The sequence below is a fragment of the Miniopterus natalensis genome, chromosome 9, assembly GCF_054644295.1.
Source record: "Miniopterus natalensis isolate mMinNat1 chromosome 9, mMinNat1.hap1, whole genome shotgun sequence".
NCBI classification, from domain to species: Eukaryota; Metazoa; Chordata; class Mammalia; order Chiroptera; family Miniopteridae; genus Miniopterus; species Miniopterus natalensis.
Genome location: NC_142089.1, coordinates 57,697,245 through 57,715,251, shown reverse-complemented (window position 1 = coordinate 57,715,251; position 18,007 = coordinate 57,697,245). Strand labels below are relative to the sequence as shown.

At 35.6% G+C, this 18,007-nt stretch overlaps 1 protein-coding gene across 2 annotated transcripts in view; it reads left to right on the top strand.

Annotated features, from left to right (window-relative positions):
- Positions 1 to 382: 382 nt before the first annotated feature.
- The window catches only part of HFM1 (helicase for meiosis 1), an 83,270-nt gene continuing 65,645 nt past the window's right edge, over positions 383 to 18,007 (top strand). For both annotated transcript variants that reach the window (XM_016197223.2, XM_087820017.1), the window contains exons 1-5: positions 383 to 453; positions 5,165 to 5,277; positions 6,649 to 6,961; positions 15,270 to 15,532; positions 16,023 to 16,070. In XM_016197223.2, the coding sequence (XP_016052709.2) occupies positions 383 to 453; positions 5,165 to 5,277; positions 6,649 to 6,961; positions 15,270 to 15,532; positions 16,023 to 16,070 (808 nt within the window). The remainder of the gene's footprint in view (positions 454 to 5,164; positions 5,278 to 6,648; positions 6,962 to 15,269; positions 15,533 to 16,022; positions 16,071 to 18,007) is intronic.

The following is an 18,007-nucleotide window of genomic DNA, read 5'->3' as shown; positions in this document are numbered from 1 at the left end:
AGGAGTGATTAATTCTGTCTTGGGTAAGAGGACAAATTCAGAGAAGCCATTGAAGGATAAATGACATTTGACTTCACCATGAATTATAGATAGAAATTTGCCAGGTGGAGAATGAAATAAAACACATTTTAAGCATTGGTGCAGTAGGAAGAGAGGGATACAAGTGTGAAATGCATGAATGAGTGGAGAACAGGTAATATATTGGAATATTGAGGCATTTTGGAGGAAGTTGCAGGAGATGCAGCTGGGAAGGTAGTCTGTTGTTCTGGGAAATTTACTATTATAGTTTATGTATCCAGAAATATTTTTTACATATTTATAAATAAAATATAAACTGCTTTTTCTATATTTTTTAGATTTATGACAAAATCCAGTTTTTAACATGTCGAAATCAAATGACTCCTTATTTTCTTTGGATAATTTGTTTTTTGAAAAACCAGATGAAGCTGAAAAGTAAGTCTGCCGTAAAGAATGATAACTTAGTGTATTGCTTTAGGCTTTTTTGATTTTTAAGGAGCTTTAATTTTCTCTCTGGTAAATATATAAGTAAAAAAGTGAAGGATAAACTGATGTTTTAGGTATATATTTGGTAAATATGGAATTCAGATAAAATTTTACATGTTATAATTTTAAAAATAGAGACTTTTGCCTATTTGGCTTTTACTTATTTGTATTTATGTTCACATTATTTTTGGAAGTAATGGTCAAAGAATAGCTCAGAACAAGGAGTACTAATGACACCTTTTGGAAACAGAAAGGGCAAAGTGCCAAAAACCAAAATAGGCAAATTTAGTGCAGGCAGAAAGTACAAGTGAAAATAAAGATGTGGCACCAAAGGAAATAAGAATAGAGAATAGCCAGGCAGAGAAATACAAACATCACATGATCTCACTTTTATGTGGAATCTAAAGAAAATAATAAACTGGTGAACAAAATATTCTCAGTGACATAGAAGCATGGAACAGACTGATGAATCTCAAAGGGAAGGTGGAGTGGGTGGGTGGGGAGAGATTAACCAAAGAATTTATATGCATATATGCATAGCCCATGGACACAGACAATAGTGTGGTGAAAGCCTGGGGCAGGGAGTGGGTGCAGGATAGAAGGGATCAATGGGGAAAAAGGGGGACATCTGTAATACCTTCAGAAATAAAGGGGGAAAAAAGGAGAATAGGTTGTCTGTTAAATACTAGCTTTTATGGATTTTCAGGTGTATTGCTCGTAATTCTAATATTTCCATATATTTGTTCTATTGTATTATCCTTTTTAAATGAAGTATTGAGTAAATTGCATGCTTCCTTTATTCTTTCATTCATTCAAATATTAAAGTATTGACTGAATGCCGAAAAGGATATAAAAAGGTTGAAAGAGACTTTTACTTAAAAAAAAACCTTAAAATTTACTTGAGGAAATGAAACACAAATATGAAAAGTTCATTAATAAATAATGTGACCATGTATTCATCATTTAGATTGGGATGAAAGAGTTGCACCCAACTGCGACAACAGGTGTTAATCAGGACTCGCCTGGACAAATTGGAACATATGTTTGACCTTTTAACAATACAAAGTCAAAAAAAGAGGCAAAGCAAATGATAAGCTTTGAGAGTGAAAGAGCTGCATCCAACTGGGACAACAGGTGTTAATCAGGACTGGCCTGGGCAAATTGGAACATATGTTTGACCTTCTAACAATACAAAGTCAAAAAAAGAGTGCAAAGCATATGATAAGCATTGATATATATATTTAGGCAATGAAACTTCAGATTTGGAAGGAGACTTGGGCCAAACTGATCAAGTCACATTTTGTAGTAGTAGTGGGAGACTTTAGGAGGCTTTGAAGGATTTGATAATTCTGATAGAGGAAATGGGCATTTGAAGGCAGAGTGTAACAGCAAGAGAAAAAGACTGGAGATGGGATGATTCACTGTATTTTTTAGGGATAGTGCATAGAGAAGTTTCCTGGACTAGAAGATTCCTAAAGGGATATAGCATTAGAAGAGTAAGCTGAGGATGGATTGTGGTGGAGGTTAAATGCCAGAATGAGGATCTTGGATATGATATGTGTTAAAAGCCATGGGATTGAATCAACAAACTTTTTTTTTTTTTTTTTAAATATATCTTTATTGATTTCAGAGAGAGGAAGGGAGAGGGAGAGAGAGAGATAGAAACATCAATGATGAGAGAGTCATTGATCAGCTGCCTAGCCTGCAACCCGGGCATGTGCCCTGACCGGGAATCGAACCCCGATCACCTGGATCCTAGGTTGATGCTCAACCGCTGAGCCACGCCCGGCTGGGCTGAATCAACAAACATTTGTTGTAGAATATGCCTAATTATGCAAAGCACTGTGCTCAACACTATTGATGTAAATGGAAATAAAAACAAAGCTCTTAGGTGTTTATAATCTTGAGGGGGTGGCAGATCTATCTATATGTCATCTTTCTATTATCAATATGAGGACTCGTATGATAGGTTCAAATAGTACTTTTAAGGATGGAAAGGAGGAGAAAATATCTTAGGGAACTGGAAGGTTTCATGAATGTAGGATTTGAGCTGGATTTTGAATGAATAGAAGCTCTAGAGCCTAGAACAGTGCCTGGCACATAGTTCTCAGTAAATTATTGTTGAGTGGATTAATGAGTGAGTAAAACAGTAGAACTTCTATAGGTAGATATGGTGGTAGGGTCAGGTACAGGGGCAAGCTGTATGAAGGAGATGGGAAGGGACATGATACATTATCTATTTGTATACACAAGTTCACTTTGGTCTGGACTATAAGGTACATGTAGTAGAGTTAAAACTGTAAGGTGGTCTCTGGCCACTTGGAAATTTGGCATTATTCGGATACCTCTGAAGGATTTTAAATGGAATAATATGATTAAAACAATTCCAAGTTAATTCGATAGGAGTGTATAAATTATATTAGAAAGAGAAAGCTTGGAGGTGGTGAGGCCAATTAAGACACCATTCTTCTTAACCAATCATAAGTTGATTAGAGCCTTGATTAGAATGACAGTAGAAATGCAAGGAAATGAATTCAAGAAAATTTATAAGATGCAATAAGACCTGGTAGGTGTCTGGGTATACTGGGTAAAAGATTGTACTGTGGTTTAGATTCTGGGTGACTGGGAAAATGATGGCACCTCTGAAAATAGGGAAATCATAAGGAAGATTTGACTTTATGGGAAGGCTGAACGATAGAGCTAGATGTGTGGTTTTTGTATCTTGTTAACATCTTTGTTGGATTTTCTGGAATAGTCTTTGTGCAGAAAAGAGTTAATATATTAGGCCTAAACTGCTATCCTTGAAAACGCTTGCAATGTTGGCCTTTAGCTGGAGTCTGACAACTTAGATTTTAGGAAGTTTCCCACCATTAACTGATAAGAGTGGCTCACAGTGCATAAACTGTTTATACAAGTAATATGGTTTATGCTGAACATCTGCTTTGCTTCTGGGAATCTGGAATGTGCCATAGAGGGGATGGCCACATGATTAGTTCCAAGAAAAATCCTAGTCATTGAGTTTCTAATGAACTTCCCTCATTGGCATCATTTAACCTGTGCTGTCACAACTCAGCGGGAATTAAGCATATCCTGCGTTACTCACTGGGAGAGCACCTCTGGAAGCTTGTGCCTGGTTTCCCCAGAACTTCATCCCATAGTTATGAGTTCTCTGTGTGAGTCTGTTTCTATTTTGTTTGTGTGTTTATTTTGTTCTTTAGATTCCACATATAAGTGAAATCATGTGGTATTTGTCTTTGTCTGACTTATTTCATTAGCATAATACTCTAGGTTTATCTGTGTTGTTGCAAAAGGTAAGATTTCTTTCTTTTTTTGGCCGAGTAGTATTCTGTTGTTTATATGTACCACAACTTTTCTATTCACTCGTTTATTGATGGAAACTTAGGTTGCTTTTGTATCTTGGCTATTGTAAAGAGTGCTGCAATGAACATGGGGCTACAGATATCCTTTCAAATTAGTGTTTTGAGTTTCTTCAAATATATACCCAGAAGTAGAATTGCTGGGTCATAAGGCAGTTCCATTTTTAATTTTTTGAAGACCCTCTACACTGTTTTCCTTAGTGGTTGCACCAGTCTGCATTCCCACCAGCAGTGTGCAAGGGTTCCCTTTTCCTCTCCAGCACTTGTCATTTGCTGATTTGTTGATGGTAGCCATTCTGACAAGTGTGATGTGGTATCTCATTGTTGTTTTGATTTGCAGCAAATGCTTTGGCCTTCTGTCAGGCAATGTCAGATAATGTGTTGTAGATTTTTTATTTGGAAAATATAGCCATAGTAGCTATGTGTTAGGTGCTGTGAGATGCAGAAAAGTAAAAGACTGAGTCTCTTACTTCCAAGAGTTTGACATCTTAAATGAAGAGATAAGAAGCAAATCATAAATCCTTGGTAGTTGGCATAGGAAGTATATATGGTGCTTTTCTCAACTTTATTTCCTGTCACCTAACACTTTTATCTTTTTGTTCTAATGAAAGGCAACTTTTATTGGAAAGAAAACATTAAAACATTAACTGTTTATAGAGTCACAGCTGAAAGATAAGGAGGTGGTTAGTTATCAGTGCTAACAGGGTGGCAATAATCTCATCAATTACTGTAGGTTTACAAAGTGATTGTCAGTTTCAACTGGTTTCTGGGATTTTCTGTGGTTTTTAGATGGTTCTGGACCAAGATTATTTGGTTTAGGACATTAATTTGCTTTAATTAATAATGCTTTAGGTATACTCTAGAGTGCCAGTAATGGTGCCATTTACACTGATTACCCATGATTAGTTAGTTATGGGGTGTATCAAAGTAATTTGTCACTTGAAATAGTTAAGATGCTAAAGTTTCAGAATGATTTACTAGTTTTCAAAAAATATTGGAACATATTTAAACTTCCTGTCACAGGCATTTGAATTAGAGAAAAAGAGATGTAGTTACAGCTATTATTTAGGTAGCATATCTCATGTAACAATGTCACTAATCCTATGAAACACAAGGCAAAAAAGATCAAGAACACTGCTATATAGAGATAAATCAAAGTTACCATAGAAGTTAGTTTACAGGATGTTTAAGAGTCTGACTGAGTGGTGCTTAATGGATAAATACATAATTTCTGATGTTATATCTTATTAACATATGTATTTACATTTTTATATTTTATATAGCTCTCTCGGCAACAGAAAATCATTGGATTGGTTTCTCCCACCTGCTCCATTGGTTTCAGAAATTCCAGATACTCAGGCATTAGAAGAAGAAATAGAAAATCGTAAACTGTTAGGTAAATTATCACATATTTGTTGTGAAGTCAAACCCATGTAGCTCATGCCAATGTAAAAAAAATCTAGTAACACTTTAAAAAGAATTCCTTTAATTTTTAATGGAATAAAATGAAAGAGACTTATTCAGAATAGTGTTTAGCAAATCTGAAAATCTAAAACATTTTCCTTCTCTATGTATGTATATGTACACAGTATACTATCACATATACTCATTCTATTCTGTAATTTTGTTTCCTCTTACCGTTAAAACTATCACTGCTATTTAGCTTTTCCCTTGCCCTTTACTAAAGGTAGTATCCTTTGGTTTAAGGAACCAGATTTCTGAAATATATTGAGTGAAAAAAAGATGCAGGTGATCATATGTGGTCTGATACCATCATTTTATAAAGCTAAAAAACAAGCACACTCAAATAGTATATGTTATCTAATGTAATATTGTTGGCAAAATTTTGATTTTTAAATTAGGTGGCAGGTTCATGCCGTGTACATTTTAGTATTAAACTTCATAATTTATACATACAGGGTGTCCCCACAAAATGTATACACACTTAAAAAGCTAATAGCTCAATTGATGTTTCTTTGTTTTCAGATTTAACCCATTGGAATTAATAATAGTATTCAAAGTGTGTATACATTTTTTTGGGACACCCTGTATTTATAAATTTATATATAAATTTATTATATATACTCTTGTATATACCGAATAATATACAGAATATACAATATATATTGTAGTACATACATAGCTGGTTAAGCAAATATAAGCCTTAGTAAGGCCTCCAAACCCCTCCCAAACTTCCCAAAGATGTTTGTAAAGTCTCTGTAAAGAAACCTTTACAATTTTGGCACCCTAATGAAAACTTTCTTTTAATCTCAATTTTAGAGGCAACTTTACAAAATTAAAAGCATTGTATCATGTATTTTGATACTGAATCATATTCAGTGACATATGGTTGGTCATTGTATTTCTATGTATAAATTGTGTATTTAAGTTTTTAAATCTTTATAATTACTTGTATAATTATTTATAGCAGATAAAATACTTAAATATTACAAGTATGGTTATTTCTATGGGTCAGGAATTAAACATATTTTATAATGTAGGTTTTGTATAAATTTCAAATTTAATTTAACTAATTCTTAATTTCTGAGGGCCCTTCAGTGATATAATACACCATAAAGTGACAGTCACCTATATTTCAAAACCTCATATGTTAATTCAGGTTATCTTGCTTATTGTACTAATACTTTTCTTTTGACTTTTATACTTACCTAGTAAACCCTTGTGAAAATTTTTATAAATTTTCTATCATTTCAAAAATTTATTTTCATGGAGAACATGTAGTAATTAATATATTCCATTTTTGTAGGTATGGAAAAAAGGCAAAAAATGTTAACGTCAAATTTAAAGATAACTAATGAAAACACAAATTATACTTCACCAACCCCAAAATTCCAATTTGCCTTTTCCTCTAATAAGTATGAAGAAGATAGTCTAAATTTAGGAGGGGCAGGCAACAATGGCTTATCACATGCTTCTGGCAAGCTGACATATGGTTCTTCTCAGAAATTCAAAAATCATATTGGCACTGAGATAGCACCTGAGAAAAATATTCCAGATGATGCAAAATTAGTTAATTTTGCAGAAGAAAAAGGAGTGAGCACATCAGCGTTTCAAAAAAGGTAATTAAATGAAATAAATACTATTCAGTGATAAAGTTAAATAGTTATGTGTATGTCCAAAATTATGAAATACTGTAGAATCTGAATGAGAAAAACATCAACAACAAATAGAGGCTATTATGTACCAGACACTCCGTTAACTTTGGGATTCTAGTGGTAGGTTCTTGCCTTAGGAGAGCTTACAATTTAATAAGGGAAAGACTGATAGTAAATAACTAAAAATAATAGTATGACAATTGTTTTTGATGAAGTATAGGGCTAGATTAGAGGTTCTCAAACTTTTTGTTGTTAGGGCCCCTTTACACTTAAAAATTATTGAGGATTTCCAAGGAACTTTTGTTTATGTGGGTTATTTTTAATATTTAAATATTAATGCTTAACCATATTAGAAATTAAAACTGAAAATTTGAAAAATATTTATTTACTAATTCATGTAAAAATTTTTTTGAGATTTTTAAGTTGATTTTTAGAGAGAGAGGAAGGGAGAGGGGGAAGAGAGAGAGAAAAAAACATTGATGTGAGAACCAAACATTGATTGGGTGCCTCCTGCATACCCCCTATTGGAGATCGAGCCCATAACCTCAGCATGTGCCCTGACTGGGAAATGAACCAGCAACCTTTCATTACACAGGACAACACCCAACCAACTGAACCACTCCGGCCAGGGCTACTAATTCATTTAAAAATAATAAGCACACTTACTTGTTAATATAAACAATGTATTTTTATTTAAAAATTTATTTTCTAAAACAAAAAATAATTTAGTGAGACTAGTGGTATTGTTTATGTTTATGCAAATGTTTTTAATTTCTAGCTTAATAGGAGATACTTGGATTCTCTTGCTTTGGCATTCAGTCTGTTGTAATATCACATGACTTGGAGCCTCTGGAAAATTCCATGTTAACTAGTGAGCGAATAAGAGAAAAAAGGCAAATAATGCTTTAATAGTATTATGAAAATAGTTTTGATCTTATGAACTCCCTGAAATAGTCTCCACCATCCTTTGAGAACTGCTGTTAGAGCATATAGCATGGGGACTTAATCTGCTCTGGACTGTCACAGAAGGCTTTCCAGAAGAAGTGGTATTTAAGCTTAACTTTAAGGAGGAATAGAATAAAGCTAAGTGCAAATAAAGGAGAAAGTATTCCAGGCGGAAGGAATAGTATGTGCAAAAGGCCTAAGGAAGCACAGAGCTTGTCCTATTCTAAAAACTTTCCTCAGTTTAAAGTAAGAAAGAAAGCTGAGAGGTTAGATACAGAGGGGCCAAGTCATTCAGACTCTTGTAGGCCAAGATAAACATTTTGTACTTTTCCTTAAGGCAGTGTTTCTTAAACTGTGGCCTGTGGATCTGTTGCACCAGAATCACATGAGTGCTTATTAAAAATTTGGATTCCTGGATCCTACCTTGGACTTACTGCATCACAGACTATATGAAGGTGGGGATGTGGGGAAAATGAAGGATCAACACATTTTCTAGGTGACTGTTGTGCACACTAAAGTTTGAGAACCATTGTTCAAGGTCCTGGGTTTTAAGCAGAGGAGGAAAATTAGATTTCTCTTTTTACTTAAAGTCCATTTTGGCCCCAGTGTGACAAATTAGAAGGGAGCTAGTATACATTCTGAAGGGCCATTTAGAAGATTATTTTATTAGTCTAGGTAAGAAAATGGTAACCTCACTTAGGATTGTGGTTGCAGGAAATGAGAGAGTGGAAAGTTATTTAGAAGATAAGAGTCCCACAAGACTCGAATGATTATTGGACACGAGACCCAACTTCTAGGTTTCTGGCTTGAGCCAGAGTGAATAGGGATGGTAGCGCCCTTTCATGATGTAGAAAACTGTAAAGGAAGAACAGGTTTTGGGAAAGATGATCAGTACAGATACGGACATTTGATTTTAGGTACTTAAAAATTGTCCAAATAGACACTTGGATATGTACATTTATAATTCAGAAGAGATCTAGTTGGTAGTTTTTGTTTTCCCTCTGATGTATGAGGGAAAAGGTGGAGGTATAGAGCAGGTATGAAAAGAATGGAAAAAATTATGGAGAATGGGAAAGCAATCTAATTAGAATAATGGTAGGATTGTTGGACACTGTAAAGGGCCCAGATGAGATTGGTGTCTATGAATATTTTGGAACAGCTTTCTTAAAATCTAATTCACTTATAAAATTCACTCGTTTGAAGTGTACAGTTTATGGTTTTTAGAATATTCAGAGTTATGGAACCATCACTACTATCTAATTTTAAAACATTTTTATTTCCCCCAAAGGAACTCTATACTCGTTAACAGTTACTCTCCATTCCTACCCCCTCCCCAGCCCCTGCAACCACTAATTTACTTTCTGTTTCTATTGATTTACTTACTCTAGACATTTCATATAAGTGGAATCATAAAATATCTGGTCTTTTGTGTTTGGCTTCTTTCTCTTGGCATAACATTTTCAAGATTTCATCTGTGTTTTGTTGTGTATCATAACTTTATTCCTTTTATGGCCAAATAATATTCTATCAAATGGATATACCGTATTTGTTTATCCATCTATTAGTTGACAGACATTTGGGTTATCACTTTTTGGCTATTATGAATAATGTTGCTAAGAATATTCAGGTACAAGTTTTTGTGAATATGTGTTTTAAATCTTTTAGGTTTATACTTAGAAGTGGAATTGCTGGGTCATATGGTAACTCTAAACAATTTGAGAAACTGCTAAATTGTTTTCCAAAGTAACTGTACTACTTTACAATTCCATTAGCAATATATAAGGGTTTCCATTTCTCTACATCCTTGCTAGCCCTTGTTATTGTCTGGCTTTTTTATTGTAGTGGGTGTGAAGTGGTATCTCATTGTGGTTTTGATTTGCATTTGCCTAATGACTAATGATATTGGGCATCTTTTTATGTGATTATTGACTATTTGTGTATCTTTTTTGGAGTAATGTCTATTCAAATCCTTTGCCTATTTTTTCATGGTTTTTTTTTGGTCTTTTTACTGTTGTGTTTTAAAAGTTCTTTATGTATTCTGTATAAAAGTCCCTTAACAGCAATTATGATTTTTAAATATTTTCTCCCATTGTGAATGTTATTTTTCACCTTTTTGGGGGGTTAAACTTCACCCAAGGATATTTTTTCCAATGATTTCTTTATTTATTTTTATTTTTAGATAGAGTGGAAGGGAAGGAGTGGGGGGGAGAGAGAGAAACATTGATGTGAGAGAGACACATAGATTGGTTGCCTCCCGCACGCACGCCAACTGGGATTGGGGATCTAACCTGTGACACAGGTATGTGCCCTTGACCGAGAATCAAACCTGAGACCCTTCTGTTTGTGAGCCGATGCTCTAACCACTGAGCAACACTGACTGGGGCTTTTTCACTTTTTCAGTGGTGTCCTTAGCTGTACAAAAGTTCTCATTTTTATGAAGCCCAATTTACCTAATTTTTTGTTGTTGTTGCTTGGGCTTTTGGTATAATATCTAAGAAACCATTGCCTAATCCAGGGTTGTGAAATTTCTCCTATATTTTCTTCTAAGAGTTTTATAGTTTTAGGTCTTACATTTAGGTCTTTGATCCATTTTGAGTTAATTTTTTTATATGGTGCAAGGTAAGAGTCCAACTTCATTCTTTTGCATATAGATATTCAGTTACTCCAGCACCATTTGTTGACAAAAACCTATTTTTCCCCATTGAATGTAATGGCACCCTCATTGGCAATCAACTGACCATGAATGTAAGGTCTGGGAGGTTTTGTGACACCAACTAATTCTCTGATTGTCCAATACCAATGGGTGACCAATAATTCAATTTTCACACTAGTTTCCAGAGTTAGTGCCAGACCCCACAGGTTAAGGGCTTAGTCCCACAAGACTTCCTCACTTCAGATTCCAGCAACAAATAGGGTGCCAGGTTACCCACAATTCTGCCTTGCATACTACAAATTTGGGAGTTGCAATGACCGTACATTAGGTTTGATGATTTGCTGGAATGACTCACAGAACTCAGGGAAACACTTTACTTATGTTTACCAGTTCATTATAAAGGATACAACCGAGGAACAGCCAAATGGAAAAGATGCATAGGGTAAGGTATGGAGAGGAAGGGTGCACTGAGCTCCCATGCCCTTTCCAAATGTGTTACCTTCTCAGGACCTTGATGTGTCCATCAATCCAGAAGCTCTCAGAACCCCCTGTTATTTAGGTTTTTGTTTTTTTTAAATTCATGGAGGTTTCATTACAAAGACATGATTGATTAAATCATTGCCCATTGGTGATTGAACTCAATCTCCAGCCCCTCTCCCCTCCTTGCATGTCAGTGGCGGGGCTGAAAGTCTCAAACCTGTAATCAAGGTTTTGTCTTTCTGCTATCAGTCCCCATCCTGAAGCTATCTAATGATGTACAAGAGTCACATCATTAGCATAAACTCAGGTATTATTGAAAGGGGCTTGTTATGAATAATGAAAGATGCTTCTATCACTCCTGTGACTCAGGAAATGCCAAGGGTTTTAGGAGCTCTGTGCCCAGGAACTGGAAACAAAGACCAAAATTTATATTTCCTATTAAACCAATAAAGGTTTATATCTGGACTTTCAATTCTGTACCATTGGTCAATATGTCTGTCCTTATGCCTGGCATAAGGATATATCCCACACTGGCATATCCCACATGTCTTAATTGCTATAGCTTTGTAGCAAGATTTCAAAACGGAAAATGTGAGTCCTCCAACTTTGTTCTTTTTTCCAAGATTTTTTTTGGCTATTCTTGGTTCTTTGTATTTTCATATGAATTTTAAGATAAGCTGGTCTATTTCTGCAAAAAAGCCAGCTGGGATTTTGATAGGTATTGTGTTGAATCTGAAGATCAACTTGAGGAGTATTGCTATCTTAATAAAACAGTAAGTCTTGCCCGGCCGGGTGTGGCTCAGTGGTTGAGTGTTGACCTAGGATCCAGGTAATCTGGGTTTGATTCCCCGTCAGGTCACATGCCCTGGTTGTGGGCTCAATCAATGACTCTCTCATCATTGATGTTTCTATCTCTCTCTCCCTTTCCTTTCTTCTCTCTGAAATCAATAAAGATATGTTTTTTTAAAAATAACCCCCCCCCCCAAAACCCCCAAAACAGTAGGTCTTTCAATCTATGAGCATGGGATATCTTTCCATTTATTTAAGTTTTCTTTATTTTTTTAAAATGATGTTTTGTGGTTTTAAGGAGGTAAGTCTTATACTTATTTTGTTAAATTTATTCCTAAGTATTTTATTCTTTTTTTGATGCTTTTATAAATGAGATTTTAAAAATTATTTTTCAGACTGACCATTGAAAGTATATAGAAATACAACTGATTTTTGTATATTGATCTTATATCTGCACTTTTGCTGATGATGACTCTGAATTTTAATATTATTCATCTATCTGATAGTTGTGCTTTTTCTAGTAGTTTCCACTGTTTGGTTGAAATTATTACAAAAAAAGTAAGGAGTTAGATTCATCTAGAATTGAGATTTTGCAAGATAATATGATAAAAGGATAAGGAGAAGCAGAATTTAGAATATTTATAAGAGAGTGGTTGAAAGATAGGTCATGGATTCTAAGTTCATTAAAGGTGGATGAGAAAGAGAAGAGAAGATGGTTTTGAAGAAAGTAAAGAGGTTAATTACAGTAAAATGTTCTTTAAGTTAATTGGTACCTCGAGCAAACAAGCTAAAAGGATAGGAGCTTGTAGTCAGAAAATGATATATCAAAATTATTAATTTGAGAGTAGGAGCGGTTCTGGATAATGACAGTGTCTAAGGTGAGAGAGTAGGTGATTCAGATTGTGTGAGGAAGAAAGCCACTGGAGATGGATGCCTAAGAAACTGAGAGAGTAGAATTTTGAATGGCTTGTTTACATGAATGTTGAAGTAACTCCAATGATGGCAGAATTTGGGATTGAGAGGAAAAGTTTCTAAAGTTACCAGAGGTTAATATATGATACATGTCATGAGTAGGATTATAAGGTGGTATAGCTAGATAGGACAGATACTTTTATGAGAGAATGGAAAAATAATGATATAGATTTGGGGAGAAGACACACACTGTTAAACGCCCCCCCCCCCCCCCGGGCACATTGGATGTGGGAGAATTAGCAGTTTTTTAAGGAGCAAGAGTTTTCCATGGCAAAGCAGAATTTTTATTAAGACCAAGATATAACAATCGGTGAAGAAGCTGAGGACATGGGGGAATTGGTGGAGTGGGAATTCAGAGGAAGAATCTGAGGTCCAGAGAATTTAGGTAACTAGCAAATAGATACAGTTTTTGCAGTTTGGAAAACTTATTTAAGACTCTAAAGTCACACAGCTAGAAGGTAGAGGAGCTTTGGATTTGTACCCAGGTTTGTCTGATTCCAAAGACCATGCTTTTAGCCTATGTCACAACATATAGTGAGGAGTCATCCTGTGGCATAAGTGTTTTCTTTGCCGTCAATACCATTTCATGATGGGATTCTATTATATTATCTAAGACTAACTTTCTGCTTTTGAATTTTCTATCTTTAAAGATAGAACTGCTGGCATTGGAGGATGCAATTCTACAGTTTTAAAATACATTTCTTTCTCGTTTTCTGAATGACTGGTTCTTTCTTATATGAACCATGCTATAAAGATTAATAGTAAGTCTCCCCTGCTCCCAGCTTCCCCTCCCACTCTCCCTGAGGTCTCAGCCCTTGTCTCTGCACACCTCCTTTCCCAAACAAGGTTCAAAGTGGACATGGATGTAAGACCAACACTTCAAAATCATGTTTACATTATGACCCAGAATCTCTACTTCTAGGGATCTGTTCTAAATAAAGATTTATGGACGCAGATGTTCGTTCCCTTCAGCATGGTGATAGGAGTGAAAAATAGAAAATGATCCATGTTCCACAGCAGGGTTTCTTCAGAAATTCTTATGTGCATCCATAGAAAATGGGAAGAAGGAATGGGATTAATTAGCACTATTCATCCCTGGGGAAAAATCAGGTTTCAGAATCCTCCCCGCCAGCATCCACAAGTACACATGCACACACATGCACACTGGTACCTACACATGCTCAAACACATGTGTGTACATGCACGCATTTGTACATGCACCAGCACCCACACATACACACATCTGCATGGGAACACAGGCACACACACATGCACACAAAGGGAAATGACTAGAAAAGTGAACACCACCTGTTAGGGCACTCCTTAGTGGAAGGACTTTGTTGTTTACTTAATTTCTTTAGAATTCACTATTTTACCCTAATAATCATTATTGTCCTTGTAATAGATACCTTTAAAAATAAAAACTAAATAATGTACTTAAAAAATTAATAATAAAAATAATTTAGAACATATTCTGTATTTTTATAGTACTTATATGGGTGTCATTCCTTACAGAATTCTGTAACACCGATATCTGCAGTTATTCCTATTACTTATAAAATGTGTTGTTTTAGGAACCTGAATGGTCATTTTATCCCTTAGGGCTATTGTGAACAAATTACTTTGATAGATTGTCTTTTGATCAGTCAATTATAATGATAAAGATGGCCTTTCTGTGTTTTTTAAAAGAACTTTATAAAGAGGCATTCTTATCCTAAAATGATTACTGAGTAGTGTTTGGGAAGTATGTGCTGGTTACTGACAAGAGGCTTCAGTAGCTGTCCACATGGGCCTTTCTAAGGGTAGCTTGAGTCTTCTCGTAATACACTAGTGGCTAGCTCCCTTCAGAGTGAGTAACCCATGAGATCATGTGGAAGGAACAGTGTCTTATGATCTACCTTGGAGGCCACGCACTTGTACTTCCATTGTACTCTACTAGCCACATAGGCTGGTCCTGATTTGAAGTAGGAGACCACGGAGAGGTGTGAATACCGAGACAGGGATCACTGGGGCCATCTCAGAGACTGGCTACCACAAATGGACTTATCTGAGTTATAGGAAAGTGAAAAGACATAATTCAGTGGCAAACTTAACAAGTTATATTTCAGGAGAGTGATTAGTTTTTGTGTTTCAATAAACCATGATCTACAGATATTTTTAAAGGCACCAATTTTTTGTTAGTTTTTCACATGCAAATGTGTTTCTACTTTTCCTTTTCTCCCTTCCTTCCTTCCTTCCTTCCTTCCTCCCTCCCTCCCTCCCTCCCTCCCTCCCTCCCTCCCTCCCTCCCTCCCTCCCTCCCTCCCTCCCTCCCTCCCTCCCTCCCTCCCTTCCTTCCTTCCTTCCTTCCTTCCTTCCTTCCTTCCTTCCTTCCTTCCTTCCTTCCTTCCTTCCTTCCTTCCCTGCCTCCCTCCTCCCTCCCTTTTTTTGCAGATTATTTAAAATATCTGACAATATACATGGGAGTGCTTATTCTAAAGACAGTGCAAACTTGGATCCTCATGATGGCTCAGGAAAAATTGCCCAAACAGAAATGAACAAAGGGAAATCCTGGAAATGTAGCAATAATAAGCAGAAACCTCAATATTCAGCTATTAACATGTTTACAAGTAATGCTTTTTCTGCTTCTGAAATAAGAGAAGGCCTATTCAAAGCACCATCTTTTTCAGTTGCATCCCAGCCTCATGAAGTTCAAGGTAATTCCTTGCTTTTTCATTTGGTTTATAAAAGTACAAACTAGTCTATATTTCTAGCATAGGGAAGAATACAAAAATATTGTAAATTTGAATAGATTAACTCTCTATGTGCCATTTATGCATTTTCTGATTATTTTGCATTATATTTTATTTTTTAATATATCTTTATTGATTTCAGAGAGAGGAAAGGAGAGGGAGAGAGATAGAAACATCAATGATGAGAGAGTCATTGATCGGCTGCCTCCTGCATGCCCCTGACTGGGGATCGAGCCCACAACCCGGGCATGTGCCCTGACCGAGAATCGAACCCCGATCGCCTGAATCCTAGGTCGACGCTCAACTGCTGAGCCATGCCCGGCCGGGCTGCATTATATTTTAAACTGATATGTTTTAACTGTTGTCAATAAAAAGTTACGCAAATTTTACTGAAGCAGTTTTTATGGAAAAAGTTTAAAAAATACCCATATACACATGTAGAATTTTTTTTTAGGAGTAACAGAAAATGGTTTAGATTCCTTGAAGGCTGTCACAGAAATTCGTATCCTTTATTTTAGTATAGCAGCTTTTATTTGAAATCATAATTTTTAAACATTCTGTTTCATTGTGTCTCTCTTTATTTTGGTTGACAAAAGAAAAAGAGGTAAGAGTGAATATTTTGGGTCATGTAAGAGACCCAATGTGTGTGATAGCACTACTCAAAGTGTGCTCTGTAGTCTGGTGCCAGTTTGTAAACTGTTTCTTACCAGTCTGGGATAAGATAAATACAGAAATGAGTTTGTATTATTGGGTGAACTCTGAGCATATTTACTTACAAATTAATACAATTTCTTATACTTTGGGAAGGGAAATACATTGGGATAAACATGGGTAAGAGAAATGAATGAGAATGGGGCATACAGTGGATTGGGGACATTTTTACAAATCTAGTATTTTTTGAAAGAACCTAATTTGCAGTTTACACATATACTCTGATTTACATATTTAGAGTACATATGTGTGGTCTGGAGGTAGCATCCTCTTTGCTTCTTTGATACCCAGTGTTATGTCTATAACAGTGTTCTTATTCTATTTTGTTATAACTTATTAGCTGTTTTTATGACCATTTCCCTATAACCTCTGGACTCCATGAAGGCAAGGACCATGCCTTATTAATCTTCCTATCTCCAAATACATTGAAAGCCAGATTAGGTAACAAAGAGATTCTTGCAAAAGTGTATCCATGAGTAAGGGTGAGGGTAAAAGTGTGGATGGAATATGTTTGGAAAAAACAGGCATTCCAGTTTGGCTGAAATGGAAGTTACTATTAAATGAGTCATAGGAAATAATGTTGGATAGGTATCTTAGGATCACATAATTTAATGCTATGAATACCAGGGTCAAGAGTTTTTGGTTTTATTTTTATTAAATTTATTAAGCAATGAGGAGAAACCATGAAGAATTTTTAAGCAGGTCAAGTTACATCATCAAAATTGTGTGTTAGGATTACAGAATTAGTGACTCATAAACTAGGGAAAGGCATTTAGAATCCACAAAAAGTTTTGATCTAGTTGGCAAAACAGAAACTGAATTCCGGATATTGGGTGGTTGAGCTAGAGAAATCTAGGGGAGAGTGATTCCACTCCTGGGTACTCTGCAGACTGAGATAATTCTGAACCATGGTTAGAAAATACTTACCTGATCCCTTGTGAAAAGTTGCATCCAATGCAGATAACTGAGTTAGAATGGGGGGAGGGAACAATAAGAGGATTACAGTATATATGATGATGTAATAACCTCATACACAGCCAACCTTTAGTGCTTCTGTTCAGCAGGTGGCCTCATTCCTGCTGTGCTTCTCTCTGGTGATTAAATAGAGTGGGAACATAGGAAATAGGTTAGCAGTAAACACTTACAGTTTCATTATCTATATGATGGGAACTTCTTCTGATCCCTTACTGGAACTTGCCATAATATGACAGTAACTTTTGAAGAGTTTTGAAGATTTTCATGCTATATTAACACAGCCGAAGTGATTCTATTGTTTAGGTCTCCTTGTTGATTAAGACTACTGCCTGCTATTGTGTCCATTGTATTGTTCAAAAAGTTCATTTGCTGTCAAACTCATTGAACTGCTACACTTTATTGTTTCCAAGATTATACCTAAAATAAAGTGGAAGATTGAATGCTATTGATGATAATTTCAGAGTTTGGGGATACAATTTATTTTCTTTTCCAATATTTTATTGTGTTTGAATCCTCAGGACAATAGAAGTTTGGTCAGATTGATACTGCCACAATAGTCTTGTCATTTTCAGTCCTGCAGACATTTCCCCATCTGTAATAACATATAATTGCAATGACACTGCTGAGAGTTTGTTGAACAAAAGGAAAAATTTGATATCAAGTGTTGATAATGATGATAAACAGGGCTAGTAGCTGATTTTCCTGTGAGTAGAAAACTGATTCACTATTTACTCTGAATTAGAGATTCATTTT